Genomic DNA, 23,330 nt, shown 5'->3' with positions numbered 1-23,330 from the left:
TTGAACGAAAAAAGACAAATTAAATGGAAGAAAAATTCAGGATTTCACCGAATCTTATGTGGAAGACGAGAAATGAACAATTTTCAAAATACTGAAATGCTGATAAGTGATTTAATACTTGGTATTTCCACCTCTTGCGTTAATTACAGCTCGGCAACGACGGTTCATACTCAAAATGAGTGATCTTAAAATGTTCTGATCTAATCCTTCCCAGATTTCTCCGAGTTGGATTCCTAAGTCATTAAGAGTAACTGGATGATTTTCTGAACTTCTCAGCCTTCTATTGAGGTTTTCCCAAACCTGCTCAATCGGATTGAGATCTGGACTTCTTGCTGGCCATTCCATTCGAGAGACTTCAACCTCTTCAAGGTACTCCTGAACGATGCGCGCACGATGGGGTCTGGCATTATCGTCCATAAAAATGAAATTTTCACCAATGTATGGGGCAAATGGCCTTACATGCTCTTCAAGAATGTTCCTTATATACTTATCAGCATTCATAGCTCCATTATCAACGACCACTAGGTCTGTGCGAGCAATCAAAGATATTCCACCCCATACCATAGTCGATCCTCCCCCGAAACCAGTAGTATTCAGGAAATTGCACTGAGCATATCTTTCATGTGGACGTCTGTATACAAGGGAACGTCGATCACAATGGTAGAGGCAAAATTTAGACTCATCTGTGAAGAGAACTCTTTCCCAATCGGCCTCTTCCCAATGGATATGCTCTCGCAAAATCCAAACGCGCCCTTCGATGGGCTGGGGTAAGAGCTGAGCCTCTTGCCGCTACACGAAGTCTTAAATCATATTCTCTGAGGCGATTTCTTATTGTCTGAGTGCTAATTTGCACCTCATGAGTTTGCTCAAGCTGAATTTGAAGGAGGCGAGCGGTTGCAAACCGTTGTCTCAACGAAGAAACTCTAAAGTAACGTTCTTGAATGGCAGTTGTTACCCGTGGTCTACCCTGTCCTGGTCTTCGGACATTCATACCTGTCTCCCTGAATCGCTGCAACATTCTGGACACACTTGTATGGGAAACTCCAAACCTTTCTGCAATTCTTGTGTATGTCCACCCTTCTTCTCGCAAAACTACCGCTTGGGCATATTCCTCTTGGGTCAAATTGCGTGTTTCGCGTTGCATAGCGATCGAGTGTAGAAAATCAAACGAAAAAAAACTATTGATCACTAGAATTGATCGAGAACAACTGATTTTAGAATGGAGCCAATACATTCAAAATCTGATAATATCATTTTTTTATTCCTGCTGGGAAAAAACATCTGTATTGAAGAAAACCATTGAAAGTGGATAATATATGCATGCATAATTCTGATAAAAATAATTATCATTCATAACACCTTCAGTTGTAGAATAAATTTGAGATTTCCATAATGTGCGTTAATTTTTTTGCGCAGTGTATTTGTACGAATCAAAGACTCACCCTGTATTCAACCATTATCAAATTTTTCTTTTATGAAAAAAACAAATGTCGCAAATATTCATTTACACCGTGGTATATTGTGCAGGAGCTCACTTATATGCCTTAAAATCATTCGATGATAGGCACTTGGGAATACTTTATCCTATATACGACAAATTTTGCATTCCTTAAGCTGAACAGGAAACTTTCCAATAATTAATTTTCCCAAAGTATCATAGAAAATTGATGTTAATTGAATATTTGTTGGAATAGATGTCCTGAGGAACGTAAGCCATTACCGGTATGGACCTTCCTAATAGTTTACAGACGTACCCACCACATTTACCAACAATATTCAGTTATAAATTTCAATTAACCAAGATTACAAAGAACATTAAATGAGCATTTTGAACCTGGGCAAAATTAATTGTGAAATTGAGACTATCGCCTCGAAATGATTACATTCAAGAAGAACAAGACACAAATTGCAATTAAACTAATACATACAATGGGTAATAAGCTTTGGAATAGAAATATTTTGTTGCTGTACAGGGTATCCCGAGATGTATGCAATAAATTCAGCTATAGATTGTCGAGACATAATTAGGAGATGCCTCTTTTATTCTATTATCGAAAAATATGTGAGATAGAAAAAATCTTTTCACCGTGGTGAATAAATATTGAGGCTATTATTCACTTGGATGATTTACGAAACTCGATTCTGTTTACCAAACGACATCCTCCTGAATAATAGCTATAATATGATATAGGGGGATTCCGGGAGACTTACTCAGGTAGGAGACTTGAACCACCTCAAATATTTCAATTTAAATTTCGCGCTACCGATATCGTAAAGAGCTTGCGACATACTCGTAACAAGGCACAGCTAGTGCCGGCTCCATTTTGGCCGCCATCAGAGCAGTTCGGGAGTGAGGGGGTTGAACGTGATTTTGTTGTTAGGAAATTGAAAAATTTTTGTTTGTTACACTGTCTGAAAAGTTTAATAGGGGCGTGGTGTTATTTAGTTTTATTGCTTTCATTGACTAATATTGTTTTACAAACGATGAGCCTTTTTGATAAAAGTTGTAAAAGTTTCAAGAAAACATCTATCGAATAGACTAAAAGGGAGTGCTGGACACTTGACTCATGCTATGGTCGGGAGACATAATAATCAGTGGTCCAAATTTCCAGCACTGAGCTTAGATAATAGTTTGCTTCAAAAAAAGAAAATTGAATAATAGAAATAATTATAGAAAAATATACATAGGTTAAAAAAAGTAAAAAACATCCCGGAAATAAGTGAGAGTGACTGTTAAATAGAAAATATGTATTTCATAAGCTGATACATCTGATGATGAAGACCTTGACATAGACAATCGTTGATCATTGGAAATTATTTTCTTTCAATGTTTTTTCTGATAAAAAAACTTATGGCCAAGTCTCCCTCGCCCCCTGTTCAACTCTCCCATGGGTTAGGGAGACATGAGCCAAATTTCAGTACCTAAAAAAAGAATTGCTGTACCCAAAATGTTCATCTCACCATCATTATTATCTATCGTTACCTATTTGGGCATGATATCTTCACGCAAAAAAATGACTTGCTATCATCTAAAGAAACAACTTAAGTGTCTTCAGATTGAAAAGGGGTTCAACTCTCCCGGACTCCCCATAGTATTTTATTTCGTAGCCTTAGAAAAAATACAATATGAATACATATAGCTCCATTAAAATCGAAATTCTTGTGACGAATAAACTTTTATTGAAAATCCTACGCCTCGATCTACAAGAACTGGTCTAGTTTCTACTTCTTCGAAAAATAAACCGCAGTTCGAGATGCTCCAGGATGTAGAATAGTTTCGATATGAGATGTCTTTCTGAGAATTGGTTACATTGAATTTTCTTGATCGCAGTCGTAGAACGAGCTACATTCATCACGCATATTTAGGTGGATTCTTGGAAACTTATGACGCTCGGAAAACCACTCTGAATTCAGATCACCGCAAAACTCAATCAGGTGATTTTATCACTCTATCCACGAAAAATTATGAAACGGCGAAATTCCTAATTATACCTGAATTTAAGACATTTCAATCATTAATTATTTGGAGCTGGAGTTCTCATAACGAATCCATTTTTATGCGAAATATATCGTATCGACCTTCTACAAGCATGCTAAAACTGGCTTTGGGGTTGTTGAGGTAAATCTGAACCAACTTTAATTCAAGAATAAAAACTACAATGCATGAGATACAATAATCTGTGATGCATACATTCATCAGAAAAAACTCATCAGCTGATACTTAATTATAGCAGCGATTTCAACCTTGAGCAATTATTTTGAGTTGCCCTGATTGTTTCCAAAAAAACAGGCGCGCTTCAAAATTACCCCAGTCGACGTCATTACTCTAACTAAATTCATATACCCGGTGATCTACTCGAATCTGACAAAATAGGTCCATGTGGAAATTTCTGCAATTCATTTCTTCATTTTCTATTGAATCAAAGCATATGTTTACAAATGTGAGGGCACGCCTATTGGACTGAACCCCCTACGATAAAATGACGAAGCAAAAATTTTATGTGCAAGTCTTTTACGGATGATGCAGCTGCAAGTTGTGGGGAGGTATAATTTTTCATGATGTAATTAATTCATTAAGAAATGTTTGAGGGAAATGGAAACTGGAAATTCACCATACAAATCTGTTCTTTCTTTTTTGCATTTTCATGATGCCTACGAAGCCACTCAGAATCATAAAAAATTATTTCTGAATAGTACTGCGTTTGAACTCTTACACATATTTTAACAGTAGATTCTTGAGGTAAAAAAAAAAACACTCACTGAAACTGGCCTTCTCGATCATTCATCATCTTCAATGGAAAATTTACCTCTTTTGAAGCTTGCAGTTCAATTTTTCACGGTCGCAAACGAAGGACATTGATCACCAAGGGTATTGAGCATATCTTTGTAAATCTGCTCACCTCTTAACCCTTTTAAATACAGGTACTTGATGATGGCTCGATACTCCAATTTATCGATTTCCACAATTTCGGTGGACATCTTCTTTCTTTTAATTTATTGCGAAACTCTGGTTTACTTTTTTGACCTCAAACTTCACACTGACATTTCTAATGAGTTATTGTTCGTTGCTATGGTAACGCAATATTTTGAGCTGTATACTTATAACTATAATATCAAGACACTAGCTGTTTCTAGGAACAAGGGTGCAAACTATGATTCGATTTTGGGATTAATCCACAAGAGTTATGTGTAGGTAAAATTGGTCATTTCATCTGCAGATAGTTTCATCATTAAAAAATTATTTTCTCTCTTAAGTTTTTCATTGGTAATCTTCAATATCTCCGAGAAACCCCATCTGTAGAGCCCTGTAAAAGGCCAGCTTCTCCATCCTTCCTATCTTGAACCAAATCGAATGCTGGTCCATTTTTTTGACGGTCAATAGTGCAACATTCATTGTGAATAGAGGTTTTTATGGTTCCGCCGACGAAAACCGACAAAACACTCTTGATTTCGCAGTCTCTTACCGTGTCAGGATTTACACTAGAGAGATTTTCTGTTATACTTATCACGGTCATAAGATTTCCGATAAAATTCGTTCTTCGGATTTAAAATAGTAGCGTTTCGCGCTGTAACAATGATACCTGATGCCGGCAAAGTGTTTATGTCTGTGTCTTCGTTTTATCTGTGGTCTTCTCATCGTGCTTTCAATGGTGAGTTTATGTGGAGCAAATGGAATTGCAGCATACTTCCGATTGGAATTAGGCATTTCGTAAAGTAACCTTCCATTTGTTTCCATCGGAGAAACGTGTAGTTTGTAGGTACATGAAATACTAATTGATGAAAGTCACTACCACGGTAATCTAGATTCCAGTAGGTACTATAATATTCGCTCAAATCTTCGTGTACTTTGTGACCATTTCGAATTATATTAATGAGGGTGTTCAATTACGTTTTGATATATAGTTTTTCTGAATTATTAATGTAATCATAGTACATTTAAGTTTTATCAGTGTCTCCATCAAATAAATCAGGATGAAAGGGTATATTATTATCTAATATTGCTAGATAGTGACAGTTTTCAAATTTGTACTAATCTTTTCAACAATAAAGGTGCTTGTAAGGTTCAAGGCTTATGACACTTGTAATGAATGATAATGATAAATGATAATGATAATGATAGAGCACACTCAATAGAAAATCATAAACTCAAGTATATAGGTACAAATAGTTTTTTCTAATTCTTTCATAGTGCAACCTTAATTTTAATCTTCATTTTTTTATTGCAATCCATATTTTTTTCTGTTCATTATTTGAAACAACTAAAAGCGAACAAAAAATTTTAAAATAATGAACAGAAAAAAATATGGGTTGCAATTAAAAAAATGAAGATTTTGATGAATTTCTGTTTTGATAATGGATCTACGTTTTCGTGCATCCTATATATAATATGGTTATTTACAAAGAAAATTTTTAGTGTATCATTTATTGACTAGACACAGTCCAAATTTGAATCAATTTCATAGAATAGGGACGGAGTTATAGTCCTTTATATAAGTATCTCAAACTGTCGAAATATTAATAAAAAGTCAGATTTCTCGAAAACCGTTGGGAATTCAGACATAGCTGTGTTATCAAAGTTATATTCAAATTTAACAGGGAATTCAAAAATCTTAAAATATATAGGGTGTTCCATTTAAAATAAGGAAGTTGATAGCTGTGCAGAAGAAACGAAACACTTTGTATAGTTCTAAATAATATTGAGGAATCATTTGAATTTTACAGTTTTGCCAAGTGGTGCTGATATAGAGCAATTGTGGATTGAGCTGAGGTTACCTGGGAAGAAAATCGCTATCTGTTCAACTTATAAACCACCTGACTTCAACTACAAATATTTTTTTGATGCATTCGAAACTGAGTTATCGCAGATTATACCAATGGTGGATAATGTTATTTGTTTAGGAGATTTCAATGTTAATTTGCTAGATATCACCAAAGCTGATTGAGTTTTTGTTTTCAATCTGTTTGAGGGTCTTGGTCTAAAACAGCTGGTTGACGAGCCGACTAGAGTGACAGAAACGTCTGCCACTTTATTAGACTATATAGTTGTGGATTCTGTTGACATAATTTCGTCTATAAAGGTAGAGCCTGTTGATTTCGTAGATCACAGAATTACTTCTTGTAGTGTTAAGGTGAATGTGAGCAAACCAAACCCGAAGTTGGTTACATCACGGGATTTCAAAAATCTGAATTTCTCTCAGTTTGACTGTGACTTGCGATCTATTCCATGGCGCAATATCTATGACATTAGTGATATAGATGATAAACTTGATTTCTTCTGTAGCAACATCACTACTCTCTTGGACATACATGCGCCATATAAAACCTATCGCACAACCAAACCATACGCTCCTTGGTTCACGGAGACCCTTCGAGCTTTGAAGAAGGATAGAGATAAAGCTCTGTCTAAATATAAAAAGCACAGAACTGAATTTAACTGGAATCACTATAAAATGCTCCGCAATCTTTTCACTATCACTGTGAGAAAGGAAAAGAAAGCATTTTATGAAAACAAACTGAAGGACAAAAAAGGGAAGGAGTTGTGGAGGAATCTGAAATCTTTGGATATTAAAACGGGTAAAATATCTGCAGGTAATTTACCAGACCACTTGTCGGATGTTAATTTGATTAATTCACACTTCGTTGATTCAATTCCAAAATTGGGTACGAATAAAGATCAAATATCTTTTTATGAGAACAATCGACGTGGAGAAGCAGAATTCAATTTTCATACCGTTTCAGAAATAGAAATTTTGAAGATCATGACCGACATCAAAAGTAACGCAACAGGTCTAGATGGTATAAATATGATGACTTTGAACCTTTGCTTGCCATACTTGCTGCCTTACATAACTCATATAATTAATTATTCCATCTTGAACTCCGTATTTCCGGCGCAGTGGAAGAGAGCCCGTGTCATCCCGCTTCCTAAAAAGTCGAATCCTTCAAGTCTTAATGATTTAAGACCGATAAGCATCCTACCAACCCTCTCAAAGGTACTAGAGAAAGTTCTTGAGAGCCAACTTCGTGTTTATGTAGAAAATAATAAAATTTTACCGAATTGCCAATCTGGCTTCAGACGAGGTTATGGATGTGGTTCAGCCCTTCTTTCGATAACTGATGATATTTTGACGGCGACTGATAAGGGAAAGCTGACAATATTAATGCTACTTGACTACTCTAAAGCATTTGACACGTTGAGTCACGATGTTTTAAAGGCTGTGTTACACTATATAGGTTTATCACAGTCGGCACTAAATATGATATCAGCCTTTTTAACGGGTAGGTCTCAAACCGTTGTATTTGACGGAAGTCAGTCGTCGTTCTTGAGTGTGCTCACTGGTGTTCCACAAGGGTCGGTTCTCTCTCCTCTTCTTTTTGCCATCTATATATCGCGGTTTCCACCGGCCTTTCAATCTTGTACCCAACACTACTACGCCGACGATACTCAGCTCTATCTATCATTTTTCTTGGAAGAAAGTCCACAAGCTGTGTCTGCTTTGAATTATGATTTGGGCAATCTGACACAGTTCTCTATCGATCACTCAATTAAACTGAACCCTCAGAAAACTAATGAGATTCTCTTTGGAAGGCAGAAGGATAGGGACATTTTTATGCAGAACTATAGTCAACTGCTGATGATGGAAAACTGTAATATAAATTTTCAGAGTGTCGTTAAAAACCTTGGCCTCTTTATTGATAGCGATTTGCGATTTTCACATCACGTCAGTCAGATTTTGAGAAGATCGTACACCAGTCTGAAATTCATTTTTCACAGTAGACATTTTCTTGATGTTAAAACGAGGGCACTGCTCTGCGATAGTTTGGTCCTTTCACATCCCAACTATTGTGACACAGTCTATGGGCCTTGTATCACAACTGCCGATGCTAATAGAATTCAAAAATTGCAGAATTCTTGTTTAAGATTAATATATGGCATCAGGAAATTCGATCGAATAAGTCATAAGTTGAAGGAGATATCTTGGCTAAACATGGCGCAGAGACGTCGGCTTCATTCTGCTTGTCAATTCTTCTCAGTTGTGGCCCACAAGTCACCACCATATCTGTATCGTAAAATAAGGTTCCGATCTGACGTGCACAATGTCAATGTCCGTTTCAGGGGAAGGCTCACAATACCATTTCACTCAAAAGAGCTATTTAAACGCTCATTCTCTTATAACGTCGCAAAATGTTTGAACGGCTTCCCCCTGGATTACACGAGCATTGATTCATCTTATTCTAAGAGGAGATTCAGGGAGATGGTGCTGGAAATTCTGAGTGGATACGTAGGTTGATATAAAGACTGAAATCAGGATACTCATTCATAATTATAGTATATGGGTATAACTCCGCTCGAAAAGTTTTGTTTTAAGTTTTGTTTTTTGTTTCTTTTTATAATTAGTTCAAAATAATTCTTTTTTTTATTTTTGTAGTAATATATTGGCATAATTGTGATTAAATTATTGAGTTCATGTAGGGTTAGTTGAACAGACGTTCTGGGTATGTAATACTCGGAACGAACTGAACCTCGCCCTCTATAAATGTTGGAATAGATGTTGAAACTTACTTTGTTCAATAAAAGACCTTTATTATTATTATTATTATTATTATTAGGAGGTGGTCTACTTGAAAAGAGGAAAGTTTTATTTCAAAATCTTTTCTAAAAAAACTTTTTCTATATGATATAATTCAGTTTGTCGCTCATTTCATTTCGATTAATATCATCTCTTTTTTTTCAGATGAATCAAACATGCAAGGTTTGTGGCGAGCCAGCAGCTGGATTTCACTTTGGAGCTTTTACATGTGAAGGATGCAAGGTAAATAAAAAAGAAAGGAATCATATAGATCCCTTTCCTTAAATCCCAATCCTCCTCTCTAGCCCGATTGTTAGAGCGCTAACATATTGAGTATTCAACAATTTATAACACGTCGTGATCGAAATTGCACCTCCAAGAAAAAGTCGTGAAATAAATCAAGACAAATTACGTAAATCGTGAGTGAACAATCATCGGAGTCATCTCTAAAACTGGAAAACCATCAATGATTTTTCCTCAACTTCTTCCGCATTTCTTCAGTCATGTTCTTCACAAAATTTATTCATCACTTCACTTCACACAACTAACTATATCAGCCCTTTTTTGAAGTACATATATGAGTAATAAATTTAAAGAAATTATTCGTATAGATGTACATTGAGTAATTACATACAATTTTTCACCCCTGAGCTCGCAGTAAAAAGCTAGTAGGGACGTTTTCAGATAGTATTCAATTTTGCTCCAAATTACGTCTAGTTTGGCCCATGAGCTTCTGTAAAAAAGCCTGGAAAGTGAATATTTTCATTCATTCTTTGAAATTCACATGAGGGATGAAGAGTAACTTCCGCAAAGAAGACAATATTTCAAAAGAACGAAGTGATTTCTTGATCTGCATTGATTTATCGTGAATGATTACTCATAATGAAGGACTAATTACTCATAACAAAGGACTAACTCATGATTGAACGCCTATACTTAAAGGTGATATTTCCAAGCGATACGAAGATCTATCTCATTTGTATGTGAATCGGTTCTCTAGATAAAAACACTTCGACTAATCAAACATGCATATTACGTCAAGATATTTCAATTTCGGAACCAGAGTTGCGTGAAAATAGGCCTAAATGAGAAAGCAGCGTACCAATTGAAGAAACACAATGAACTTTGTCATTCAAATGGCACGGTTGATGAAACAGACCTAGTGATGTTTAACCGAGCCGACACAATTAGCTAATGTTTTGATAAAAGTGATCGAGTTTCGTTGCTGAAAGCGGCGTGTGTTTAATTGGAGTTTAATTGGAGAGTAGCTTTAAGTAATAGCATTCATACCTATACGAATATGGTGCATATGTATGCCATATGTCTGAATTGAATAAAAATCTCTGCAAATTTTATACAATGTTCTCTTATTTCCGATAATAAACCATTGGGATGGAGTAGGAAGAAAATTCTTGTAATATCCATATCCATACACGCTGTATGGATCCAATGAAATATCGCCAAAATTTATTATTTCAACTGGGGCACTCTATATTTTATTACATTTAGATTCCCCATAAAATCTTAAACTACGCTTCATATAAAAACTCACACCTACCCAAACCTCAAGGTGCTGGAGACATTAATACATTTGTCTCAGATTTGACGTAGAGATAGTCATGGATGAAAAGTTACAGAATCGATATGTACCTACCCTGAGCAAATTTCTCACTCACCCATCGATAAGAGCGCTAATGTATTTGTCTTAAACTGAATTTTGAAGCTCTGAGTATTTGAAATACCAATTGCAATTTACATTTTCAAGATCTAAATGAATCACAAAAACCAAATTCGAATTTGTATTTCAATGACGTATTCTAATTTCAAGTAATTCATTCACTGCCGAATTATGCATATCCTCTTCATGAAATTATGGATATACCCTGATATCTACTCTGTTCTATATCATTCAGTATTTTTTAGACCATTCTACAGAGTCGGTGTGAAGCTATTGAATATCTAAAAGAGCTAATACCGCTCAGGCCGTCCCTGCTCTAACTTCCTTTGAAATTCTGTGCTCATCGTGACTGCATTGCATGATGTCCCATTATGAAACAAATGATAAGTGTGTATGTATCGAACTGTCATTATTATACATTAATGGATTAGCCTAGTCGTTTTAACATAGTGGATTTGTTTTTGCAATATAAAAACAGGTTAATGATTATAACAATTACCGATGTCGCCAATATTTCAACGATTTTGTAAATATGTCACAAGTTTCTAGTTTCGATCGAGGATGAAAACTGTAACGCGTGAATTATTCGAGTTGGCACGTAGATATTGGGAGCAATGAAATATAAGTATATAAGATGTCATTTGGGTTTATTGAAGATCCATTCCAAAGTGAATCTACCACTTTTTCGGCTTGGCAGTCTTCAACTTTCTGTGGTTCGTGTTGAAACAATATTCCATAGCCTACTCGACAATTTCAGACTGTATATATCCCTGAAAACGCATCAATATAGGTACGCACTTCCTTCTCGCTCAAACAATGATGGATTAGGTGTTAAATTTAAAACCCATCGACCGATTAACAAGAAAACCTACTACCTACTTATTGTCGTTCATATTTCATATTAATTAACGTCAGTGGAACCCAGTGTTTTCCTTTGTTCTCTGAATTAATTTTCAATAAGCGGCCACCATCAACTTAGAGCGGTAAACATATATTTTAACGTTTCTATTGCTCTTGCTATACTAACGGTCCATTCATACTTTGTAGTTACTTTCAGACAAGGCCTAAGTATTCGATACTGAGGTAGATTTTCCATCGAGTTTTGACAGTTTTTCAACGAATTATCCGCATATCATGAATATGTTTTGCACAGATAGCGTTTGTCAAACGTGCAATTAGGTTTGGCAATTGATCATTTCAATAGCTACGATTAGTTGAACGTCCTTGTCTTTCATTGAGCAACCAACAAGTCGGTCATCAATGAGTGTGGGGGAGTACCTAAATGACCACCGATATCGAAATAGGATGCAACTGTTTGCCTGATGACGTTCAAATTGCACATGAATCTTCAAAAAGTTATTTAAAAGACAACTACAAGTGTTCAGATCTAGCAGATCTATATATTTTTGGGAAATGTTTTTCTTGGAGTAGCCAAGAAGCGTTGGGGTAGGTTAGGACTTGGATGGATTACAGTTCTGGTTATAAATGTGCTAAAGCGTATAAAAGCTTTTGACTCTACGTCAGTGAGTTTATCATTTCTAAAAAAAACCCACAGAATACATGGATATACCTATTGATAATGGTAAATTGAGTTGTAAACTTTATTACAAAAGGGATACGTAAATTTTCTAGGAAATATTGCCCAATATGTCTGTGTTAACCATTGAATCGGAAAACTTAATCGCCTTTCATGGGTAAATGTTTTTTTTTTCAAATATAAATCACAAAAATTGGAATTTTCCATTGACAGGGTGTAAATTTCAACAAATTTTATAGATGATTGTTGTTCCACATATACGATTCGAAAGTATAGTTACTTCAGTTCGTATCCTGTCCAGGAAGTTAGGAGAATGTTACATAATATGTTCAACAATACCGAATGATGATAAAAGTGAAATTGTGCGTGTTAATAGATTAGCCTCTATTTACTTGGGAAATGTTTGTCTTCTTCGAGAGGAGTTATTTACGATTTTCAATTCAACGAGAGTATTATGATATCGTTAATTTAGAAAGCTTGATCTCCCAGAAGCCCTAAATGAAACTGCAGATTAAGTAAGATTCTTCAGTTGGATAGATTTATTGTAATAGAATTAGTATATTGGTTCACTCCTCACAATAGTGATTCTTCAGCATTCGAAAAAGAAAGGAGGTTGAGAAACATTTGCGTTATTTGTTCATTAGAGTCAATTAAAGAATGATCGTTTGTTATCGAGCACAAGAAATGAATCAGCGCCGAATTTTCACTACATATTTACATTCTGATAAAGGTGCTTTAAAAAAATTTAAAAAAAATCTGTATTTTCTAAATCCTCATAGTAAAAACCAAACGCACAGTGTTGAAGAACTGTAATTAGAGTAGGTGCTTAGCTCGTGGTTAAAGTTTCAATTAGTCGAGGATTTCGGAAATAAATTCTTCAGAAGTAAATTTTTCTAAATCTCATCCTGTAGGATTTGTTTCGCTATCTTAATTGCATCTTCAGGTGGGTGGCCATACCTTCGCCCTAATGTGCTAGCGAAATACGCAGATTAATCATCATCTAATTCCAACGCAACGTCTGTTCAGTCTGAATGATTTTCTAGTTTTGTAAGCTCTCGACCTGATTATTTCGAATTAATTCAGTCATCCCAAGTGTTCAAGGTGAACTTTTGTTTTCATCTCCTCATCCCACTCGGCATCCATTCATTAGAGAATCTGGGAAAATCTCCAGATATACATTGTGCCATATAGTACTATGTACACGACGTTTCTAGTCAGTGGTCCTGTTCAATGTCTTCTTACGCAGTAGTCCGTTCACCTAAGGCGGCATTTCAAGGGTCGTCAGTCATATGGAGCATTGGGTCGGAAGTCAATAGTGATGAAATCGAATCGTTCTCAGGTTGGTTAGCCTGTGCTGCACGCGGTTCTTTCCCGCATCAACCGCACAATCGGCCAACTGTATAATCGGCTGCTAATTGTATGTAATTATGTTCTATGCTCCAACAGACCTGCTGTTAGGCAAACAATTCTCGAGTTTTGTGTTATGTACTATATGAGTGAAGAGTTTTGGGAAAATAGGTCTAATTGTAACGTTTTTCGTCAAAAACTATTTTTCCGCTTCTCTGAAAATTCCTCTCATCTCTACGTCACAACTGTAGTCTTTGGCTTGTTCATATATTTTGGCAGCATATTCATGAATATGCTCCTGACCTCGTGCACGAGGTCAGGAGAAACATTTTTTCTCGTATAATGCGCTATTCTAGAGTAGTAATTTGATAAAAAAATGTATCGATGAAATTCGAAAAATTGGATACTTTGGCTGAATCATAGACATAGAGACTCTATGTCTATGGGCTGAATGCAGCTATGTTTAAAACATAGACATAGAGACTCTATGTCTATGGTTTAAAATATCCACAGAGTTGCCCTCAAAACATGACAGATGTGTAATGTTATAGATTTAGAGCTTGTTAATCTGAAGCATAGACATAGAGACATGGACTGAGCAATGTCAGCATGAAATTGTCTCTTTTATAGAAAGAGAGAAAAGATCGTCGGGCATTTACCTGTCTCTTTTTTGTTAACATAGAGGTGAGTGTGGACCAATCAGAATTCTAGAAAAAGACAACTGCATGCCCGACGTGCGTTTCTCTTTGTCACTTTTTTTGACCGGCGCATTTCATGCATAGATAGAAAGGGAAGGCACAGTCCATAGCCATATTTTCGCGATTAAGACGCGTGAAGCGTCTTTAAGCGGTGCTATTCGAGTGAATAAGTCATGACGTCAGTCTTTAAGACGCTTCAAGCGGAACCTGGCGGTCTGTGGAGAGCGCCTGTGTCATAGAGTCATCGTCTCTGGCCTCTGTCGTCTTAAGCGGAAAGAAGAAGGGAGAATATGTTGTTTATATCGAATTTGATTTGAATTCCTACTAGGGCTTTTATTGCCAATAATGCAGTTTCTGCATTATCATTTAGAATAAGTAAATATTTTTCAAATAATAGCCAAAGAAAAGAAATTGAAAAATTCACAATTCGATTCGCTGTCTAATGACAACGACAGATGACTCAACCATCAGCGATATTCTATTTTTGCGACAACAAAATTAATGACGTCACGCTTAAAGACGCTTTAAGACATCGATTAAGACGCTTAATCGCCAAAATATGGCTCATGTCTCTATGTCTATGTTCTGAAGGGAAATCTTGTTGTCATTATAGTGTTCTATGTTTGTAAACTTGGCAAAGAAGAAGAACGTTCAGAGAAAATATCATTAATGAAATGTTAAATGGGTTATGTTCGAATCTGGGTGACTTGTACAAAATGAAATAAGCAACGATAATATATGATTGCATATTGGAGATGAATACAGAGTTGCATTGAGCCAAAGTAGCCAATTTTTCGAATTTCATAGATATGCCTATTTTGGTTCGATTTTTCGATGGTTCCAGATCGGTTCACAAGAGTCGCACATTTATTCATTCAGAGTGAGCTAGCGCGTAGCTTTTCACACCTTTGATGTTCAACTACTTTGAACCGATTCTGAATAGTTCCGAATGCGAACAGAAACAAAGCTATATTATTTATTTTTGAATATCAAATTACAACCTAGAAATCCTACTTTGTGGTGCCCTCGTCTGGATCTGGCATAACATAGACCAAAACCTCCCCTCCTTTGCTCACGTTTTCGAGTACCACATATTTTAAGAATATGAAATAATTTGCACCATTAATTATTAATCTGTATGACCATAGAAACGCACATCACTTCTTCTCTTCCCTGTTTATGAACCTACTTACATATAACCGAACAAAATTTTCTAATCATGTTTTTTTCTTTTCAGTCCTTCTTCGGACGTTCCTACAACAACCTGGGATCCATATCAGAATGCAAAAACAACGGAGAATGCGTCATAAACAAGAAAAACAGAACGGCCTGCAAAGCCTGTCGGCTCAGGAAGTGCATCCTCGTGGGCATGTCGAAAAGTGGATCTAGATACGGCAGAAGATCGAACTGGTTCAAAATTCACTGTCTCCTCCAGGAGCAGCAGCAGCAACAGCAACAACAACAAAACCAGCACTTACCACCAGGTCTTCGGGCGCCTGAGAAAACTCCGCCACCTCCCCATCCACATTTCGGCTTAGGCTTTCTCAGTTCGCAGCATTTCCCCCCTCCGTTGCTCCACATACCCAAGACGAAAGAAGAACTGATGCTGTTAGGCTTGGACGAATATAAGAACTCGGCATCTCCGTCGGTCAGTTCTCCGGAATCGCATAATTCTGACTCTTCGTTGGAGAACAGCGATGCACGAAGGTTACCACTCTTCCATGGGTTGTTACCACCTCCCTTCCTGCCACCTCCAAGCTTGCTAATGCACTCGCCCTACTCGCAGTTGTACAATGGTCTTCTACAACCTGCCAACAACAACAGGCTCATGCACAACCTCAATCCGGGAGTCGAGACGTTCAATAAACGAGTATTTCTGGATGCAGTCCTGCAGTCGCAAAGAACGCCAACACCTGAGGAAATCGACAACACTCCCATACCCAGGATTTCCCCTATACAAGACGACCCCATTGATTTGAGTATGAAATCGAATAGTGAAGGTGGATCATCCCCAGCCAGAAGCGAAAATTCAAGATCCGCAACGGTAGAAGGCAACGGGGGTAGTGAGGGTGACGGAGAAAGCGACTGTGATTCGGAAGAAGAACAGAAAAAGCGAATAAAACCCTCGCCTTTAGACTTGAGTACGAAATTTTAACGTTTACCTACACGTGCTCACCAACCAAAAGTCTGTAAAATAGTCATACATAAACAAATTTCAAGTTCCTCTGTAACGAACAGTATCATCGGCATCTCTTGTTCGAAATTTGAAAACGCCAGTGGACACTATGAAATTGCAGTGTTAATAATGATCAGAAACTTTAGTACCATGTTGGTATTAGCTTGTAAATAGTTAAATTATCAGAAAAAATTAAAATTTATCTGTGAATATAAATGTTCTTCTTTATTTAAGAAGATGTATATATTATTTAAAAAGGAAGAATCTTATGAGAAAGGACTGCTCGGAAATAATATATTCATCGGTAATTTAGTTGGCCAGTAAACATAGAAATAGTGATATGGTTTTAAACCCACACTTCTCTCTAGACGTGAATATTAAGAATGAGCAGTGCAATATAATTTATGTTGAGATCTATGTACTGATCTGTTTTATTTATTTTCGGGTTAACCAGCTTCTGCCTGGTTGCTTTGTTTTGTTATATTTTATTTCTTCTCATTTAGATACCTTTCAATATCCTACTAGTAAATGGGCATTTTATATACAACCTGTAAAATAATTTAATTTTATATCATTTGTTGGTAGTGATTGTCACTGCGCAAATCCCATTTGTTATACAGGGACTTGGGCCAGTCAGATATAAAATGATTCGAATGAAATGTTTGAATAAAACACTAGAATAAAAAGGTTTTTTAATTCACACTTATCTAACTATCCAACCAGACACAATCAGCCAATCAGTCTTCGACTGAATTACTGAATAATAAATATGATTCGAAGCAGAAAATTTCAATTTCAAACAATCTAACAAATATCAAATTACAATATGAAATATTTTTCAAAATTAATTATTATTATTATAAATTTAATACTCAAATAATATTATATATATTAAGACTTTCGATATTCAATTCAGATTCACGTCCCTACTAATATTGCATTCGTCTATTATGCCTCCCTCCCGATAATAAACAAAAAACAAAACCAACCTTTAATATCAGTTAGACTGCAAAGATTTGAACATCCAAATTTCGTCCTGTCCTCTGACGGCTCTGACAACTGCAGCAAATATTAATTAGAGCGTTGATATCATCATTTAGCTGTGTAACAAACACCTTATTATTTATTTTTTCTGCACAAAGGTGAAAAATCTATTTTCTGGTGGCGTATGAACAAATGACCAATAAATGTTCAGTTTTGATTTTTTTGATGAGCAGATATTTCAAGTGCTCGAAAGATGAAATTTACTCATGTAATTTCAGAAAATGTTTTTCGTATTGATTTTGAATATAAAAGCTTCAAATAAGCCAATTCATGCTTACTACTGCAGTAGTGCCTTAAGCTCAGCCTGCTCAGCAATGAACTCACTACTTTCAATATGTTATTATCCTTTTAATCCTTGTAAGACGAAGACTTGAAAGCGAAGAATAGTGATCAACACACCTCTTTGCTTAGAATGGGAAAATGTCCCTTTTTAAAAGCAGATTCCTTGCAAAAAGATATGTGGTGACACCTATCCGAAATAGAAAGAAACCGAATATCCACGTGGAGGAATATAAATGAAGAATTCTGTAGAATTTGAACTATATACATATATTAAAAAAAAATTTACATCATTTTATTTTAAACTTTGTATATAGAATACATTCAGCCTCTATTTAATAATGAATGATTATGTCATCATATCATATAAAAGAAACAAAAAGAACCATTGAATAAAATGTATTGTCTTATGTGTGTAATATATCTCAAGATTCAGGTGTAACTTTGATATCCATGGTTTTACCATTACGAAACACAGTTAATATTAAAGACTCTGCAGCTAAATTTTCTAGAATGGTATATACATCATTTGCTCCTGATATTTCTTTTCCATCGACGTGGGTGATAATATCACCTGGATGTAGACCAGCCCTAGAAATAAAATAAGAACAAGAATATAAATTGAACAATCCAAATTATCTCTCTATCGAAGAAAATTAAAAAATTATCTGGATTGTATTGGAGTCCATTATTCCATTACCTAATGCATAATATGTATATCCCAGTATCCAACAAGTAAAAACAAACAAAATAACTGAAAACTCACGAGTGTGCAGGTGATCCAAAAATAACTTTCCATACTAAAACTCCACTTTGAATATTTCTAGGAACTTGGTTACTCCTCATTTGTAATTCTATTATAAGCTGAGGGGATAATGTTATCATCGTTATACCCATATATTTTCTCTTAGAGTTATTGTAGCCCTTTATTGCATGCTTCTTTGAATTGTCCAAGAACTCCTTCACATAATTGCTTGGAATAGCAAAAGAAATACCTGGTGTAACTTTCATACTATTAACACCAATAGCTTCTCCATCCAGATTCACCAAAGGTCCACCGGAATTACCAAAAGTAATAGCTGCATCTGTCTGGATGTAATTCATATCCTTTCCCATGATGCCTGAAATTTCAAATTGAAACTGTTGAGAAATTCTCACTTGAAGTGCCGAGAAATATCATTCAACATCTCAAATTTCGAATGAAAATTAGCAACAAATAAAAGCCAAACAACAAAATATTCATTTTCAAATAACGGATGTGCTTTATATTTACCAAGCTCTTGTGAACCTCGATGCACTGAACTTACAACACCAGATGTAACGGTATTGCTTAGAGCTAAAGGACTTCCTAAAGCAATAACGAACTCCCCAGGACGCAGGTTTGAAGAGTTTCCCAATTTCATAACTGGGAGGTTTTTTTCAGGAATTCTCACAGTGGCCAAATCACTCTGTACATCTACGCTTTCTATAACCCCTTTGTAAGTTCTCCCATCATACAGTTTTACTTCAACTATTGCATTAAATCTATTAGTTACTACATGTGCATTTGTAACAATTAAACCATCTGATTCTACCAAAAAACCAGAACCATTGGAAACTGTAATAGGCTTGCCGGTAAAGAAATCCAACCTTTTGTCCTTAATCTCAATATACACAAGAGCTGGAGCTACTATTTCTACAACATCAGCTAAGAAATTATAATTCTTTCTTCCACCAGGATTGAATAGATGGTTCACATCTGCTTTCACTCTTGGAATTATTGAGGTTTTGTTATAATAAGCATATGCACAGTAGCCGGATAATATCATTGTCAAATACTTGAACTGGTCATAATTGAAAAAGCTGTCCTTCGTTTTGTAGTTAGTAAAATAAGTTACTTGTGAAAAACCTTCTGGCTTAGAAGCTCTGTGGAAATTTTTCCTGAAAAATCTTCCTATCCTAGTTAAAAGCATTTTTATATGGTTATTATTCCATTAATTTCTTCAAATACATAAGTTAACTATGTCCTTTATGAAGTTCAGTAAAATTGGAACAAAGCTGCATTTACTTATACGGTATTTAATACATATTTTGTATTTCCTTGGAAGGGAAATAACATCCACTGTAACACAGAATAAAATTAAATGAAAATTCAAATGAAAAAAAATTCATATATGCAATATCAATGTGGCCAACAACAAAAAACTTGTATTTCAGATGCAAGATTTTTTGGTGAATGTCTCTAAAACTCAGTGGCGTTCTTTTCTGAAGGTAACCGAAAGTCTCGGAACTAATAAAGCCAAGAAAAACTTTCACCTTTGAGAACGCGTGATATACATATTGAGATTTGAATCAAATAATATATGTTCAAATTCTCAAATATTTTCCAAGTACATATGGCGCTCAGTTTTTGAGTTAATTAATTAATGAATTATTATGTGTGTATCACATCATCTTGACTCGATAAATACAGCTTATATATATATAGACTGTATATATACAGGATGTTCCTAAATTGAACGTACAAACGAAAAGGGGAGATTCCTTAAGTGAGTTTAAGAAAAAAAAGTCCCATAAACATGGGGTCGCAAACGTTTCGTTTTCGAGATACAGAGTGTTGAAGTTTGAATTTTTTTCAAGTTTTTTTCTCATAGTATCTACACTTCACAAGATATTCAACTGAAATTTGTCATTGATATTACATTTTAGAGTTCTCACCACGTGACATGGCAATTTCGATAGAAGATCTACAGGGTGATATTTTTTCTGGAACACTCTGCCACCTGTTCTTCTGCAGAACTTTCTTTTGGTGAGCAACTGTTAATTTGAAAAAATGTAAAAAGAAGCTTTGTTCTTATACTAAACTTTTCGGTCTCTTGTAGTTTTATCGTATCTACCAACGATTTCGAGAAAAAAAATTTTGAACGATTCTCTCGAAATTCTCGTAACTATGATAGGAGGGCCAGTTTGTAATCTGTGGTGAATGAATTCAGTGCCAGTTTGACATATCAAATTATTGAACGTTTGTTTCTTTTTTTAAAGTGAAGGTGCGGGTGCATTTGTGGCTATTTATTTTTTTGAATGTAGTCAGACTTCTATTTTCATTACGATTTTTCAACACTCTGTATCACGAAAACGAATCGTTTGCGACCCCATGTTTATGGGACTTTTTTTTCTTAAACTCACTTAAGGAATCTCCCCTTTTCGTTTGTACACGTTCAATTTAGGAACACTCTGTATAGGAATATAGGATTCATATCACATTTTCGCTAAAAAAATGCCAGGGATGGTTATGAAGTTATGTTTTCTAAAAAAAAAAAACCTGGGAAATTTGCAGCTTTTTCATTAATCATCTATAGTTAATTATCTATTGTTCCATTGAAGATAAATTTTCATGGTCCAATAATCAAAAGATACCTATATATGTTCGCATAAGTGATTACCCACCGCAATTTTGTTTATTTTTTTGTATCTTCAACAAGATTACATCACCGAAATACTTCCTTTCATTGAATACTGCGGTTTTCAGGAGGAAACCGGAATTAAAAATAAGATATACACTCATTCGTGTTTACTCAAAAACTGTTCTGGAATTCCAATGAAGTAAAAATTAATGAAACGGTGGGATATTCATCTTGTTCGAATGAGGATTGCAGGAAGAGAGATTGTAGGATATAAAAGTCACAATAGAACACTGTTTTTCTAATAACCGAAATACAATCTTTAAATGTTTTCGATTCCATTTTTGCATTTTTCATACATAGGTATATCTACTCGAAGGTGATTAAAATTCTTTGAAATGCGTCTGGCCTGAGTTCTATTCCATGATTTTCAACCTTTTGAATGATCGATTTTACTTCAAAATCGGTTTCTATCAAAGTTAATAATTATAATCAAGAATGATCACGCCTAATTAAACGGGGACGCAATGCATACAATAAGAAGGATAAGGATTAACTCAGATGCATAACACCCTCTGATATGAATATAAGCAAGTGTTACTATCTGAATTGAACTAGCCAATTTGCCATCGTCAGGGCCCCAAATAATAATATATATTTAACATTTACTTTTGTAGTTTTCGGTCAGGTTCCAAGACAGTAAGAGGATTTTTCATTAAATATAATCAAAATTAGTTTATGGCAGATACACGTTGTAGGAATTATACAGGGTGGTCCAGATCGTAACCAAGAAATTTTAACCACGTATTCTACATCAAAAATAAGCCCTAGTTCGTCATATAAACATATGTCAAGAAATGTTTCCTCTCCGAGATACGTGGGGTGTTAAAATTATAGAAAAAAAATGTTTTTTATTTATAACTTTCACACTGCTTGAAATATTTTTATGAAATTTGAGACATAGGTTTTGAGCGTCAAGGAGCACTTTTAGCATAATATCATTTTCTTTTTATTCTACCAGTGGCGTCCGTACTGCAGCGAGAATGAATATTTACAGATAAAAAAAATGATACGCCACTGGTTTTTCCGACAATAAAAATTACTATCTAAATCCTTATTTAATTTGGATCAAATTCGGGCTCTTGACTTTTTGCTGTACGAGGCACCTTTTCCGGTTAAAAAAATAAAACACATTCTCATGCATGAAGAAATCGCCAAAATTTGATATGGTAGGTACATAATAATGATAGGATAGGACTATTTTTGCTATATCAAATTTTAGCGATTTCTTCATGCTTAAGAATGTGTTTTATTTTTTTAACCGGAAACGGTGCCTCGTCCAGCAAAAAGTCAAGAGACCGAATTTGCTCCAAATTAGGTAAGGATTTAAATGGTAATTTTTATTGTCAGAAAAACCAGTGGCGTATCATTTTGTTATCTGAAAATATTCACACTAGCTGCAGTCCGGACGCCACCGGTAGAATAGAAAAGAAATGAAATTATGTAAAAAGTGCTCCTTGACGCTCAAAATCTATGTCTCAAATTTCATAAAAATATTTCAAACAGTGTGAAAGTTATTAATAAAAACATTTTTTTTCTATAATTTCAACACCCCGTATATTGGATAGAAAACATTTCTCGACATATGTTTATATGACAAACTAGGGCTTATTTTTGATGTAGAATACGTGGTTAAAATTTCTTGGTTACGATCTGGACCAGCCTGTATAGCAGATCAATAGAAAACATACAATGGATTGATTGAGACAGTTCTGAGTTATTCTTTATATACTTAAAAAAAATCATTAAGTTCTAGTAATAGAACATGATTTGAATTCAATTAGTATGTACTTTCTAAAACGGAATACTTAGTTGAAGAATTTTCTTTGATGAAGCAATAAAAATTCCCAAATCTTCGAAACTGAATTATCTATCGATTGAACAGAAATTTACATGCATCTCATCATCTGTTATTAAATATCTGGAAGTTCTACTAATTACTACTAATTATCAACTATTCAGAAATCATGTGAATAACAAAAAAACTAAGAAAGATTGATGTGAAGTCAGGAGCATTTGCGCGATTGTTTTAAATTCCTAACGGACGGACACAAAACAAG

The 23,330-nt window shown here is 35.1% G+C and overlaps 2 protein-coding genes across 2 annotated transcripts in view; one reads left to right on the top strand and one right to left on the bottom strand.

Annotated features, from left to right (window-relative positions):
• Nucleotides 1–17,193, top strand: part of LOC123322579 (knirps-related protein-like) — a 37,360-nt gene extending 20,167 nt beyond the window's left edge. Inside the window, exons 2-3 of the mRNA XM_044910524.1 lie at nucleotides 9,237–9,314; nucleotides 15,569–17,193. Of these exons, the coding sequence (XP_044766459.1) occupies nucleotides 9,237–9,314; nucleotides 15,569–16,486 (996 nt within the window). The 3' untranslated portion in view covers nucleotides 16,487–17,193. The remainder of the gene's footprint in view (nucleotides 1–9,236; nucleotides 9,315–15,568) is intronic.
• An 891-nt stretch (nucleotides 17,194–18,084) lies between these two features.
• Nucleotides 18,085–19,981, bottom strand: LOC123321414 (serine protease HTRA2, mitochondrial-like). Its single transcript, XM_044908994.1, has 3 exons — nucleotides 19,104–19,981; nucleotides 18,597–18,951; nucleotides 18,085–18,421 (listed from the first exon to the last, which is right to left on the bottom strand). Exons 1-3 carry the CDS (start codon nucleotides 19,780–19,782, stop codon nucleotides 18,256–18,258), a joined length of 1,200 nt encoding a protein of 399 aa, XP_044764929.1. The 5' UTR covers nucleotides 19,783–19,981; the 3' UTR covers nucleotides 18,085–18,255.
• Between the last annotated feature and the right edge of the window lie 3,349 nt (nucleotides 19,982–23,330).

The sequence above is a fragment of the Coccinella septempunctata genome, chromosome 1 (genome assembly GCF_907165205.1).
Source record: "Coccinella septempunctata chromosome 1, icCocSept1.1, whole genome shotgun sequence".
Lineage (NCBI taxonomy): Eukaryota > Metazoa > Arthropoda > Insecta > Coleoptera > Coccinellidae > Coccinella > Coccinella septempunctata.
This window is presented reverse-complemented; position numbering and strand designations above follow the sequence as displayed.